This window comes from Oreochromis aureus, linkage group 14 (assembly GCF_013358895.1).
Source record: "Oreochromis aureus strain Israel breed Guangdong linkage group 14, ZZ_aureus, whole genome shotgun sequence".
Taxonomy (NCBI): Eukaryota; Metazoa; Chordata; class Actinopteri; order Cichliformes; family Cichlidae; genus Oreochromis; species Oreochromis aureus.
The window spans coordinates 15,107,858-15,119,940 of NC_052955.1; the positions used below are offsets into that span (position 1 = coordinate 15,107,858).

At 41.8% G+C, this 12,083-nt stretch overlaps 1 protein-coding gene across 1 annotated transcript; it reads right to left on the minus strand.

Moving 5' to 3' along the window:
* Positions 1-1,965: 1,965 nt before the first annotated feature.
* Positions 1,966-5,982, minus strand: LOC116333198 (extracellular calcium-sensing receptor-like). Its single transcript, XM_031756377.2, has 9 exons — positions 5,840-5,982; positions 5,400-5,694; positions 5,178-5,264; positions 4,648-4,917; positions 4,371-4,568; positions 4,012-4,278; positions 3,496-3,723; positions 3,258-3,381; positions 1,966-3,002 (listed from the first exon to the last, which is right to left on the minus strand). The coding sequence occupies exons 1-9, from the start codon at positions 5,947-5,949 to the stop codon at positions 2,089-2,091; spliced, it is 2,493 nt and encodes an 830-aa protein (XP_031612237.2). The 5' UTR covers positions 5,950-5,982; the 3' UTR covers positions 1,966-2,088.
* Positions 5,983-12,083: the final 6,101 nt, after the last annotated feature.

Sequence of the window (12,083 nt, forward strand, 5' to 3'; positions counted from 1 at the left end):
TCTCTTCAAAGCGAACCTCCTTCCTCTATTAAATAATACAAAACAGCACCTGGCACAGTTGTCCCCTCTCTCTACCTCTCTATCTCTTTCAGTTGTTACCAGTATTTATCCCCAAATCCTTCTTTGATTTCTTGGATTCAATTATTTCATCTTATATATGGAGAGATAAACGCCCCCAATTGAACAATTGAACTCCAAAAATCCAGGAGTCGTGGAGGCCTGGTACCACCTAACTTGCGATATTACTATTTGGCCGCAAATATATGCTACATTATATCTTGGTCACAGCGTTGCACATTCTCTTTCGCCTCCCTTGTGGCTAGACGTGCGATCCTACTAAGATGGAGGGGTGCTCCTTTGCCCACTGTTAGATTTGTATTGTTGATTGTCATTTACGCTTAGAAATATCTACTCATATATGCTTAGAGTTGTATAATCAACGTCATGTTGGTAGAGGTTTGATCCTTAATAGTCTGCAAAGACTTTGGGTGCATTCCAGAGTGCTCTGGCATTCACACCCACATCCTGGGAGCATGGGAGAGGTCGTACCTTCTCTTATTGTTTTATGGTAGGAGAAATGTATCTATATCTGTTTTAGTCTAAGTGCCTTTTGTTTAGATGAACTGCTGGACTTCCAGACCAGCAGGTTTAGGGAAGTCATTTATGGGGTCACACTCTGACCCCACACACACACACACCCACACACATATGCTTACACAATGCACAGGCAAGGTACTCTTTGTTTGTATGTAGACGTCATATGTTAATGAACCTATGTATATTCATGTAACCTTAATAAAAGAGCAGTGTTACGGGGGAGCGGGCGAGAGCGACTGGGGTCAAGCGATGGAACGGCGCTTGTCGTGGTTCTCTCCCTCATATATGAGTAACACAAAGAACTTTGCCTACTTGGTGTTCAATGCTTTTGCTCTGTAGTTGAATTGTTTTGAACGTTCCAGCGAATAGGTTTAAGCTACAAACCTATCACCCACCCATGCTCAATGGCTGAGGGACCTTATGTACTATCTGAGCCTTGAAAAGATCCGTTATGCAATTAGAAATACCAGTGGTAGTTTCTTCTTTTCTTTTTTAAAAATGTATTGGTGTGTTTGTTTTATTTTGTTCTGTTTTGCCCTTTTGTATTTGTGGTGGTGTTTGTTTTTTGTTGTTGTTGTTTTCTTTTGGACTTGTTTTTTTAACCTGTGTTGAGGGATAGGGCTACTGTGTGGTATGGGTAGGGACTCAAACAATCATTGTGAAAACTACGTGCTTGTCGTATAATAATTCTGTATTTATCTCTTTTTCTTTGTTGCTTCAATCTAATAAAAATATCTCTGAGAAAAAAAAAGTTGCATTGTGTTTTGTTTTCTATTTCAGTTGTGTTTTATTCTACTTTAATTATGCTTTGTGTTCTTTTGCAGCACTTTTCTATTTGCTGACGTTTTCTTAAGTTGCAGTGTGTTTAACCTCTCAGGACTACCAAAGAAAAACACCAGTAATAAAAACTCATGAAGAAAACAAGAAAACTGTTTATTTAAATTACAAATTCTATAGTTTAAGAATCATAAATGTTGTTTGTTTCTACTGTCTGAAACAACTCTAAAAGCATTCATGAAAGGGATCAACACAATGTCTTTCTCATCTTGGACCCCATAAGTTGTTTTTCTTTTTCAGTCTTTACACAAGGTCATTTTCACTATAATTTGGTTATATTTAAACATGGGAACTACATGGCTAGGGTTAGGCACAAAAATTGAGAAACTATTGAGAAACTCATCATTTACACATAGACATTGACTCTATAGAAAGCTGGCAACCTCTTCAACTTCTCTGATTTTATGTGGCCTACCACTTTGTAGTTGACTTGTTATCATTTCCAGTCACGTCCACTTTGTTATAATACCACTAACAGCTGACTGTGGAATATCTAGTAGCTAGAAAATTTAATGACTGGACTGGTTGCACAAGTGGCAACCTGTGCAACCAGTCACGCTACCGGTGACACCTTGAGAGAGACACATTCTTTCACAAATGGCCATGACCTGTGGCCATGGAAGTGATTGGAACATGGCCATTTGTATATATATTTTATGGCTTGGTGGTTTCTCGGCCCATAATTGCATTTTTTGTGTTCCTCTCTGGTTTCAGCAGAATTATGTAACATTTGGGTCCAAACAGTGCCACCAATAGCCCAAAACTTGAGGCCAAGATGGCAAATACTTCTACTGCATCTGCATATTTGCCAGGAGAATTTACATAAGCAGGAACAAAGGCCACCCACACTGCACAGAAGATCAACATGCTGAATGTGATGAATTTGGCCTCGTTGAAGTTGTCTGGAAGATTCCTAGCTAGAAATGCTAGCAGAAAGCTAAGGATAGCCAGCACACCAATGTAACCCAGTAATACTCCAAAGCCAATTGTAGACCCAACTGCACACTCATACACCACTTTGTCATTGTGGTATTGGGTGTTTTTATGTGGAGTTGGAGAGGAAGAGACAAGCCAGGCAGTGCAGATTGCAGCTTGAATGGAAGTAAGAACCAGAACTGTCCCTCTCTGCTGTATAGCACCAAACCACTTAAGATTGGTTCCCCCTCCTGGCTTGGAGGCTTTGAACACAGCCACAACAACCATAGTTTTCACCAGGATACATGAGACACACAGCACAAAGCTGATCCCAAATGCTGCATGTCTCAGTTGGCATGTCCAAAGTCTGGGTCTTCCGATGAATAACAGTGAACACAGGAAACACAGCTTAAGTGACACTAAAAGCAGAAAGCTCAATTCTGAATTGTTTGCACGCACCATAGGTGTGCTGCGATGATATGTGAAAATTCCTAAAACAACAGTACAGATAAATGTGCCCAGCAGTGAGGTGGTTGTCAAGCATATTCCCAGGGGCTCATGGTAGGAGAGGAACTCTGTTCTCTTAAGAACACAGTGATCTCGCTGGGGGCTTGACCAGAAGTCCTCTGGACAACTGGTGCACTCTAAGGAGTCTAAAAAAAAATGGGAAGAATTGACATTGTTTTCTTCATTTCGTTTCACACTGTTTTGTCCTATTATGAGTGTCTTGTACAATAAAATGGATAGTCAGTATTTTTATCTAGTAATATTTTCATTGATGTGTAACTGGAAACCATTCTCGCAATCATTTTGGCTTGGTGTCAATAAAGGCCACCATAGAACTATACACTGCTAAACATAAAGTAACATTGCACATCTTATGCATTATAATGTCAAATGATACAAACCAGTGTTATTGCTGATCTTTCCCTCAGAGCAAGGGATGCAGTCAAAGCAACACACAGGCTTTCCCCGCTCCCTTGCTATATGTGTTCCTGGAGGGCAGCTTTTACTGCAAACTGATGTAGGTGGCTTAAAGGGAAAAATAATTTTTTTTAAAAAGTTATTCAACACCAGTTATACATATATTGTGTACTTTATTACTGCTTTTATATTAAAGCAAATGCTATAAATAGGAGAAATTACCTCGTTTGATTTAAAGTTCCAGAAGATTTTGTTTTCATCAAGTGTGAGTTCTTCACCTTTGAAAACTGACCTCTTAACCTCACCCACATTCTGAACTTTAGTGCTTCCATCAGGGAGCCACAGCCAGTTCATGATATCATAGATAGGTAAGGCATCACCATTCTCATCAAAAAATACTTGATCACCAAATGGAGTTGTGAAGTTGACTTTTTCCAAGTAATACATCAGCTATAAAAGTGATAGATAAAGGCTTATAATTTTTTTTCTTCTTTTATGCACCAATTATTGTAACAACCTGGAATTAAGTCTATTACTTACTTCATCAATGTACAATCATACATTAATTAATAATGAAACGTCTTGCTATTGTCTCGTTAAAGCAGCGAGATATGAAACTATATTATTAGTTGCTACACAATTATCTTTCTTCCATAATAATGTTATCTCACAAAATAGTTTTTGTTTGTTTGTGTTTTTGCATAATATAAATGACTGCAGTATAAAATGACATCAAACCTGCCATGGCTCTAATTTTTGCAAAGTGGCACAGCTGTGCCCAATAAAAGGTCCTCTCCCTGGAGCACAGTGCAGCATGTCATCAAGGGCATGTGCAAGAGCATACACAGCTTTATAAATATTATACTCGGGCCTGAGTTCAGTCACATCCAAAAGTTCAGTCTCAGCATTCCTAAGCTCTTCTTCTCCAGTGCAAACTGTCCCACCAGCTTCCAACCAGTTTGCTGAAAATCTACAGTGAAATGTATCTTCCCAAAACTGCTTCACCTAAAATGCACAACAACCAGAGAAACAAACACATGTTAACAAAAATAACCAACAGAAAATTTGACTTGAAGTTTATTAAGTTACCCACTCACCATGTTGTTTGCACTGTTCTGTTCTTCAGGATTAATTTTTAACAAGTAGTCTCTAAAGCCTGGTATTTCTCCTCGTCGGATGGCAATGCCTAGTGTTCCACCAAGGAATGGCATAAATTCAGGGGTATGGAGTCCACCAACTAATGTCCAAGCTTCACTGGCAATCCACTGCAAGCCTGTCACATTTTGTTTCACCACCTGTGGATTGCATTGCAGTTATGTTTTTACTCTCCTGTAATACATTACCTGCAGCGTGTTTTGTCACATTTTCCCTAACCTCTGTCATGAGATGAATCAGGTGTATTTTAAGTGCAAACACAATGACAACACGAGCTGTGGATCTGGCCATCAGATCCACAATTTTCTTGTATTCATTTGGATGATCTTCCCAAGGCAAAATCCCTGAGTAGGCCAAACAACCTCCACTTAACTGAAGAAAGTCTGACTTGAAGGTTCTGGAAACATGAAGTCCATAATCATCATCACTGACTAGCAGACCTACCCATGTCCAGCCAAAGTGTTTTAGAATCTGAATCATAGCACGGACCTACATGAAAAGAGATGGAAGTTTTTAGTGTACATGTATAAATATTTTTTTTGTGAAAATTTGCTTGTTCATGTCCAGTATCAAAAAGTTAACTTCTCATGATAACACTTTTTACCTAAATACAATGTATTTTAATGTTCAAAGCAAATATACAAAATATTCCAATAAAGTATTTCTTTGACTGGTATGACTTATTTCTAAGTTTTCTGTCAATAATTAACATCAGATAAACACCTAATTCTTATTGTGCAACTTTCTACCTGAAAAGCATCACTTGGGATTGTTCTAAAGAAGGATGGAAACTTTTGTCGATCACTCAGACAGGAGCAAGTGGCAAAATAACTCACCTGTCAAGAAACATATATTATGAAATCCAATTGTGCAAGTTGCAAGGGACTTTCAGATCATTTTATTTAACAATTTAGATCAATCAAAATACAGTATGTCAGAAACATACAAATAAGTAGAATTGGGAAACTCACAATAGGAAGCTTGAATAAACCAAGAACACTTGAGGCAGCAATAGAAAATGTGGAGAAAGGATCACCCACAATCCCCACAACTGAAGGGGTCCCTGAACAGTTCTCCAGAAGCCTAAATTGCTCCTCTTGACCACTGGCTAATGACAATGCTGCACTAAACCCAATATCAAGTGTAGCACAGTTGTCATAAAGACTGTATCCCAGAGTCACATTAGGAAGTAGCTTTGAATTCTTGTTAATCTCATCAATAGCAAAGGCCATGGTCATGGCATGTCTGAATCCAGGGGTGTCAATGCTAAAAAACACAAATAATGAAAAAGAGCAACTAAATATTAGTATTAGTATTATTAGTATTATTATCAATATTATTAATATTAATATTATAAAATAATAATAATAATTATGTGAGAATATTTGTCAGCTACACGGATGAGACTTACCCTTGGCAGCTAGGCTGGTCTGGCTCTGAGGTGAACGTCCGCTCAGGGAATACAGAACTGTAATGGACTTCAAATAACCCTCCCAGAATTACATCTCCAGGCCTGTGCATGCCATTGAGATTAAATTTCTTTTGCAATTTACAGGATGAAGGTGGAAAGGAAGACTCCAAAAAGGAAGACAACAAAATCATTATCAGACAGAAACACATAAGCAAATATCTGACAAGAAAGCTCCCCATAACTGCCTCATTTTTTCAATATTTGTATTCATGGCTCCTTGATTTTATATAGAAGCCTATGTCAACCCCTTACGTCACTTTTTGATTATCCACACCACCCACCAGGGCATGGACAGCAATGTGGGACGGGCATAATAGAAATTTCATAATAATTGTGCTACATCAGCAGATATTGTGAAAAATCCAAGCTCTTAGCAATATTACACATTTTATAAATAAGGTTAATGTTTAAAAACTGTTTTGAAAATCAAAAGACTAATCTTAATCTACCTGCATTTCTTTGGAAATACATGTCAGTCACTGCTTATATAAAACCTATGATTTACAGTTCATAAGAAAATATGAGGCTATCACTTAGGTGGCGCTTAGGTGGAAACAGATCTTTACAAAATCTTCCTTGCATTGCCAAGGAAATGCACACTACAGTGAATTTTGAAAATGATGAAATACTGATTTTCAGTAAATAAAAAATTAACTTTATTTACTACTACATTTACTGCTATTCCCATATGCAAAATAATCTAATCAAATGTCTAAGGAGCTTGGAAAGAAAAGCGTCTAGACTTCTTTAAGTTGCTTGAAGACGTTTCACCTCTCATCCAAGAAGCTTCTTCAGTTCTAATAGACAAATGGTGGAGAGTCCCAGATTTAAACCCAGTGGGAGTATCCCCCCAAAGAGGGACAAAGGACCCCCTGATGATCCTCTACCTAATCACATGAGCCAAGGTGTGAAAACGGGTGTGGGTCACAATCAGCCAGGGTTTCGGGTGAGCTCATTGTGAAACCTAGCCCCACCCTATCATGTGATTTCCTAAGGTCAGATGGCTCAGGGTGTGAGTGGGTGTTAAGGCGTCTGGGAAGGGATCTCAAAACTGGATTATAGATGGCAGACAGTTGGTGTCGTAAGCCACCGCCTCTGTTCAAAGATGGTCGCTCACAGTGGACATAAATGGCTTCTTTCACTCCTCTTTCAAACCACCTGTCTTCTCTGTCCAGCGAGTAGATCATATGACAGCTACAGCGCGGCAGTTTCTGTTTTATTCCGGCGTTGCGGAGAGAGGTGCTCGAGTTATCTCCACCAGTGAGAGTATAGCGCCTGCGGTCCTGGGGGTTTGATTGCTACATTCACCTCTCCGTGGCAAATCGCCCAAGCTTAATCGGAAGAGTGAAACGCCTTCCCAGCCGCTGTTGTGAGGGCTCCTCCTCGGTGGAGCCTGCTGTCTTGTCTTGTCTTATCTTGTCGTGAAACTGTTTTTAAGTAGGCTTACCTTTTTCTGGTTCGCCTGGTTTTATTTTAATTTATTCTGGATTGTTGCTTGTACCCTCGCCTCTGTGATCGGGCTGGAGCAATCCTCTGCCCGAGTGTCGTGCTGGGAACCTTAAACTGCCTCATTTGCCGGTCTCAGCCTGTGGTTAGCCAGACCGGCTTGTGGTTGAGGCCTGGACAATTACTACCAGCACGAGTTGTAGTTGACTCGTGGGGCGTAAGCCTTCCAGTGTGGTGTGTGTGTGTGTGCGCGTGTGTGACTTCTTTTATTAAAGTTATTAAAGTTGGTTTTAGTTTTTATGACATGTAGCGAGCCTGATGCTCAGTGTCCTTTTATTCTTTTAACGTATTGCTTTGTGTTTTATTTCAGTGAATGGATGATGTGCCAGTGGCCCTGGGACCTCAGGTGGTGGGTCGTTTTCACACTTTCTTTTGTACAGCACTGGGTGGGCTGTAGTGATTTTCTTTTTTGTGATTTTCTTTTGGGTCCACAGCTGCTGGTAAGTCCAAGTTCCATGATTGTTTTATTGTACTTTTAGGACACTGTCAACAACGACGCTACATTGTGTTTTCTTAATATTTTACTCTTTATTTCTTTTGCTATAAATCAAACAGTTAATATTTGAGCCAACCTGCTTCTATGTGCATCCTTGAATCTGTGCGTCCTCTTTTTATTCCTTTTATTTATTTTTCTTAAATATATATTTCCTGGGGGTGAAATTCCTCTAGGTGGCGTTGTCATTTTATTACTATTTCTTTTATAACCCCGCCGACCACTTGGTCACACTGACTTTATAAACGCCCAATTAGGATAACCGCATGTTTTCAGTGCTTCCTTTACATGTGTAAATTGAGTCCTTTGTCATTTCTCCGCAACAGTTGCCCATAGCAGACCTCATCACAGCCACAGAAACCGCCATACAGATTAATAAATTATCACAGACAGAAGCAGAGCAAATCAGGATGAAAGTCTCAGCCACCCTCTCCAGTGCCAAAGTCCCTCCGTCTAACCTCACAATACAAGAAAAGAAGGCTGTCGCTTCCCTGAGCAAAGACCACAACATCACTATATTACCAGCTGATAAGGGAAGATGCACCGTGGTCCTAAACACAAGGGATTACCACACAAAAATCACTACTCTCCTCAGTGACAACAATACCTACAAAGCCTTAAAGTGAGACCCCACTAGCAGCTACAAAAATAAATTCATAGCTTGCCTTCAAGACCTTGAAAAGGACAAAATCATTGACCGCCTTACATATCACCGCCTTTACCCAGGGGATGCCATACCCTGCATTTACAGACTTCCTAAGATCCACAAAGTAGGGGACCCACTCAGACCCATTGTCAGTAGCATAAACTCAGCCACTTACAACATTCTGAAACACCTTGCTACCATTCTAGCACCTCTTGTGGGGAACACCCCATATCACATCAAGAACTCCACCGACTTCACCGACAAGGTCCAGAAACTTACCCTGGACCCAGATGAAACCATGGTGTCCTTTGATGTAGTCTCTCTCTTCACTTGCATACCCACCACAGAAGCAGTGGAGACTGTCAGAAAACAACTACAAGAAGACAGCTCCTTGGAAGACAGGACCAACTTCACACCCGATCAGATTTGCACACTGTTAGACCTCTGCCTTACCACTACATATTTCAAATACAACGAGGGTTTCTACAGACAAAAACATGGCTGTGCCATGGGCTCCCCCGTGTCACCTATTGTAGCCAACCTTTACATGGACGAAGTGGAAAGAAAGGCTCTTGGCTTTTTTAAAGGGAGAATACCCAGCCACTGGTACAGATATGTAGACAACACCTGGGTCAAAATCAAAACACAAGAAGTGGAATCCTTCACTGCTCACATTAACGCCGTGGATAAAAACATCAAGTTCACCAGGGAAGACACAAAGGATAACTGTTTGCCTTTCCTGGACTGTGCTGTGCACATTGAAGAGAATGGCAACCTCAACATTGAAGTTTACCGGAAGCCCACACACACAGACCAGTACCTCCTCTTTGATTCCCACCACCCTCTGGAACACAAACTTGAAGTAATTAGGACCCTACACCACCGGGCAGAACATGTTCCCTCTAAGCTTGAAGGGAAAAAGAAGGAACACACACATGTAAAGGAAGCACTGAAAACATGCGGTTATCCTAATTGGGTGTTTATAAAGTCAGCAAAGAGGCACAGAAAAGAAGATCAGACACCAGCAAGGGAGGATAAGAAAGACAGACGCAACAACGTCATCCCCTATGTAGCCAGTGTATCAGAGAAACTCAGGAGAGTTTTCTCCAAGCACGACATCCCAGTGCATTTCAGACCCAGCAACACACTCAGACAAAAACTGGTTCACCCGAAGGACAAAACTCCAAAACACAAACTTAAGTTAAAGGTCACTCTTTCGAGGATGCCAATGTTCACATTTTGGACAGAGAAGACAGATGGTTTGAAAGAGGAGTGAAAGAAGCCATTTATGTCCACTGTGAGCGACCATCTTTGAACAGAGGCGGTGGCTTACGACACCAACTGTCTGCCATCTATAATCCAGTTTTGAGATCCCTTCCCAGACGCCTTAACACCCACTCACACCCTGGGCCATCTGACCTCAGGAAATCACATGATAGGGTGGGGCTAGGTTTCACAATGAGCTCACCCGAAACCCTGGCTGATTGTGACCCACACCCGTTTTCACACCTTGGCTCATGTGATTAGGTAGAGGATCATCAGGGGGTCCTTTGTCCCTCTTTGGGGGGATACTCCCACTGGGTTTAAATTTGGGACTCTCCACCATTTGACTTTTAGAACTGAAGAAGCTTCTCGGATGAGAGGTGAAACGTCTTCAAGCAACTTAAAGAAGTCCAGACGCTTTTCTTTCCAAGCTCCTTAGACTACAATGACCTGGATGACTGAGAACCTTCACAGACAATCTAATCAAATCTAGAAAAATTCCCCTGTCGCCCCTGGAGGCGGACTATCCTTCAAGCTTAGGTCCTCTACCAGAGGCCTAGGAGCTTGAGGGTCTTGTGCAGTATCTTAGCTGTTTCTAGAACGACGCTCTTCTGCCCAGCAATGTCAGATGTTTTTCTTGGGATCTGCTGGCCAGGCCAGGTGCCCGTCAATGAGCCTTTTGAGCCTTCTGCACTTTGAATGGACCAATGAAGCGGGGAGCCAGTAAGCGGCTCTTTTTAGAGAACCGGCTCTTTCGGCTCCCAACCGGCTCTTCAGGTTGTTTTGTTCCTTTAATTAATTTATTATCAACAACAATTTAAAATAATGCACAAAAGGAATTACAAATGTAAAAAAAAAAGCGTGGTTTTATTTATGTATGTTTGTATATAACTATATACAGGGGCCCCTAGAGACAAAGCACGTACAAACTCCAAAATACGTACAAACTCCAACAAACACGTACAAACTCCAAAACACATCCAAATTCCAAAACACGTAAAAATCCGAAGCACATACAAATTCCAAAGCACGTGAAACCTCCAAAACACATACAAGCTCCAAAACACAATGGAAGTGCTCCAGGATGCTAGGGGCAGTGTTGAGCTTTTTTAGTGACACAACGAAGGGTAGTCTCGAGTTATTGGCGTTCTTTCTGCCCGTTAGTTTGGGGGTGGTAACCGCAGCTTAAACAGGATTTGGCTCCTAAGGCAGTACAGAACATTTGCCACATGTGGGAGGTAAACTGGGGGCCCTGGTCAGAAACAAACTCAGCCAGAATGTCATGTAATTTAAAAACATGCTTAACTAAAAGCTTGGTGTGGCGTGGGTGTGGTGTCTGGCCGGCTGCAGAGGAGGGGTGACGCAGTGAGCTCCCAGGGGGGCGCAGGGGCGGGGTGAACAGGTGTGCTGGGATGTGAATGTGATTGTGACTCTTTATATGTTCACAGTTCGGAGAGGAAGGAGAGCAGACGTTACAGCGGAGCTGGAGTGTCTGTGTCCCATTGTAAATCCACAGTTAACCTAATGTCAAAATAAAGAAGTTCTGTCACCACGTCCGTGTCTTGTATGTGTGTAAAGGGTCCAACTTCACACTTGGCAATCTCGGACCCTGTGGGCAATTTTTCCAAGGGATTGAAATGGGCGGCTTTGGATAAATGGTCTATGATAATGAGTATGACTATATCTTTCCTGAAAAAAATGGGAGACCTGTGACAAAGCCTCATGTGATGTGCGATCACGGGCGATGTGGACCAGATAGAACCAGTCCCCGGAAGGAGCACCCTCCAGTACCCCACCCAGGGACTCCAAGAAGGCTGGGTACTCTGAACTGTCGCTCGGAGCATAAGCACAGACGACGGTCAGGACCCGTTCCCTGACCCAAAGGCGAAGGGAACAAACCCTCTCGTCCAGTGGGAGAAACCAACATACCAGCAGCAAGCCGAGGGGATACCAAGATACCCACCCCAGCCCGACGCCTCTCACCAAGGGCAACTCCAGACTGAGACAGAGTCCAGCCCCTCTCCAGGAGAAAGTTCAAACTTACGATCACAGAGATCATGTACGAGATGTCCCTTACCAGTGAGAGAGCAGACGTTTAATAGACCAAAGTTGATGCTGGAGTTACCATGCCTGACAGTAGGCTTAGTTGATCTAGCCAGGTGGGCCAGCACATTGTGGTCGACAGCCCGGTCAGTCTTGCGGGGAGGAAGACGAGTTTTTAACCAGATGGACAATATTGAATTAGTGTTACTGATGTTGAAATTCCGCCGAAGCCC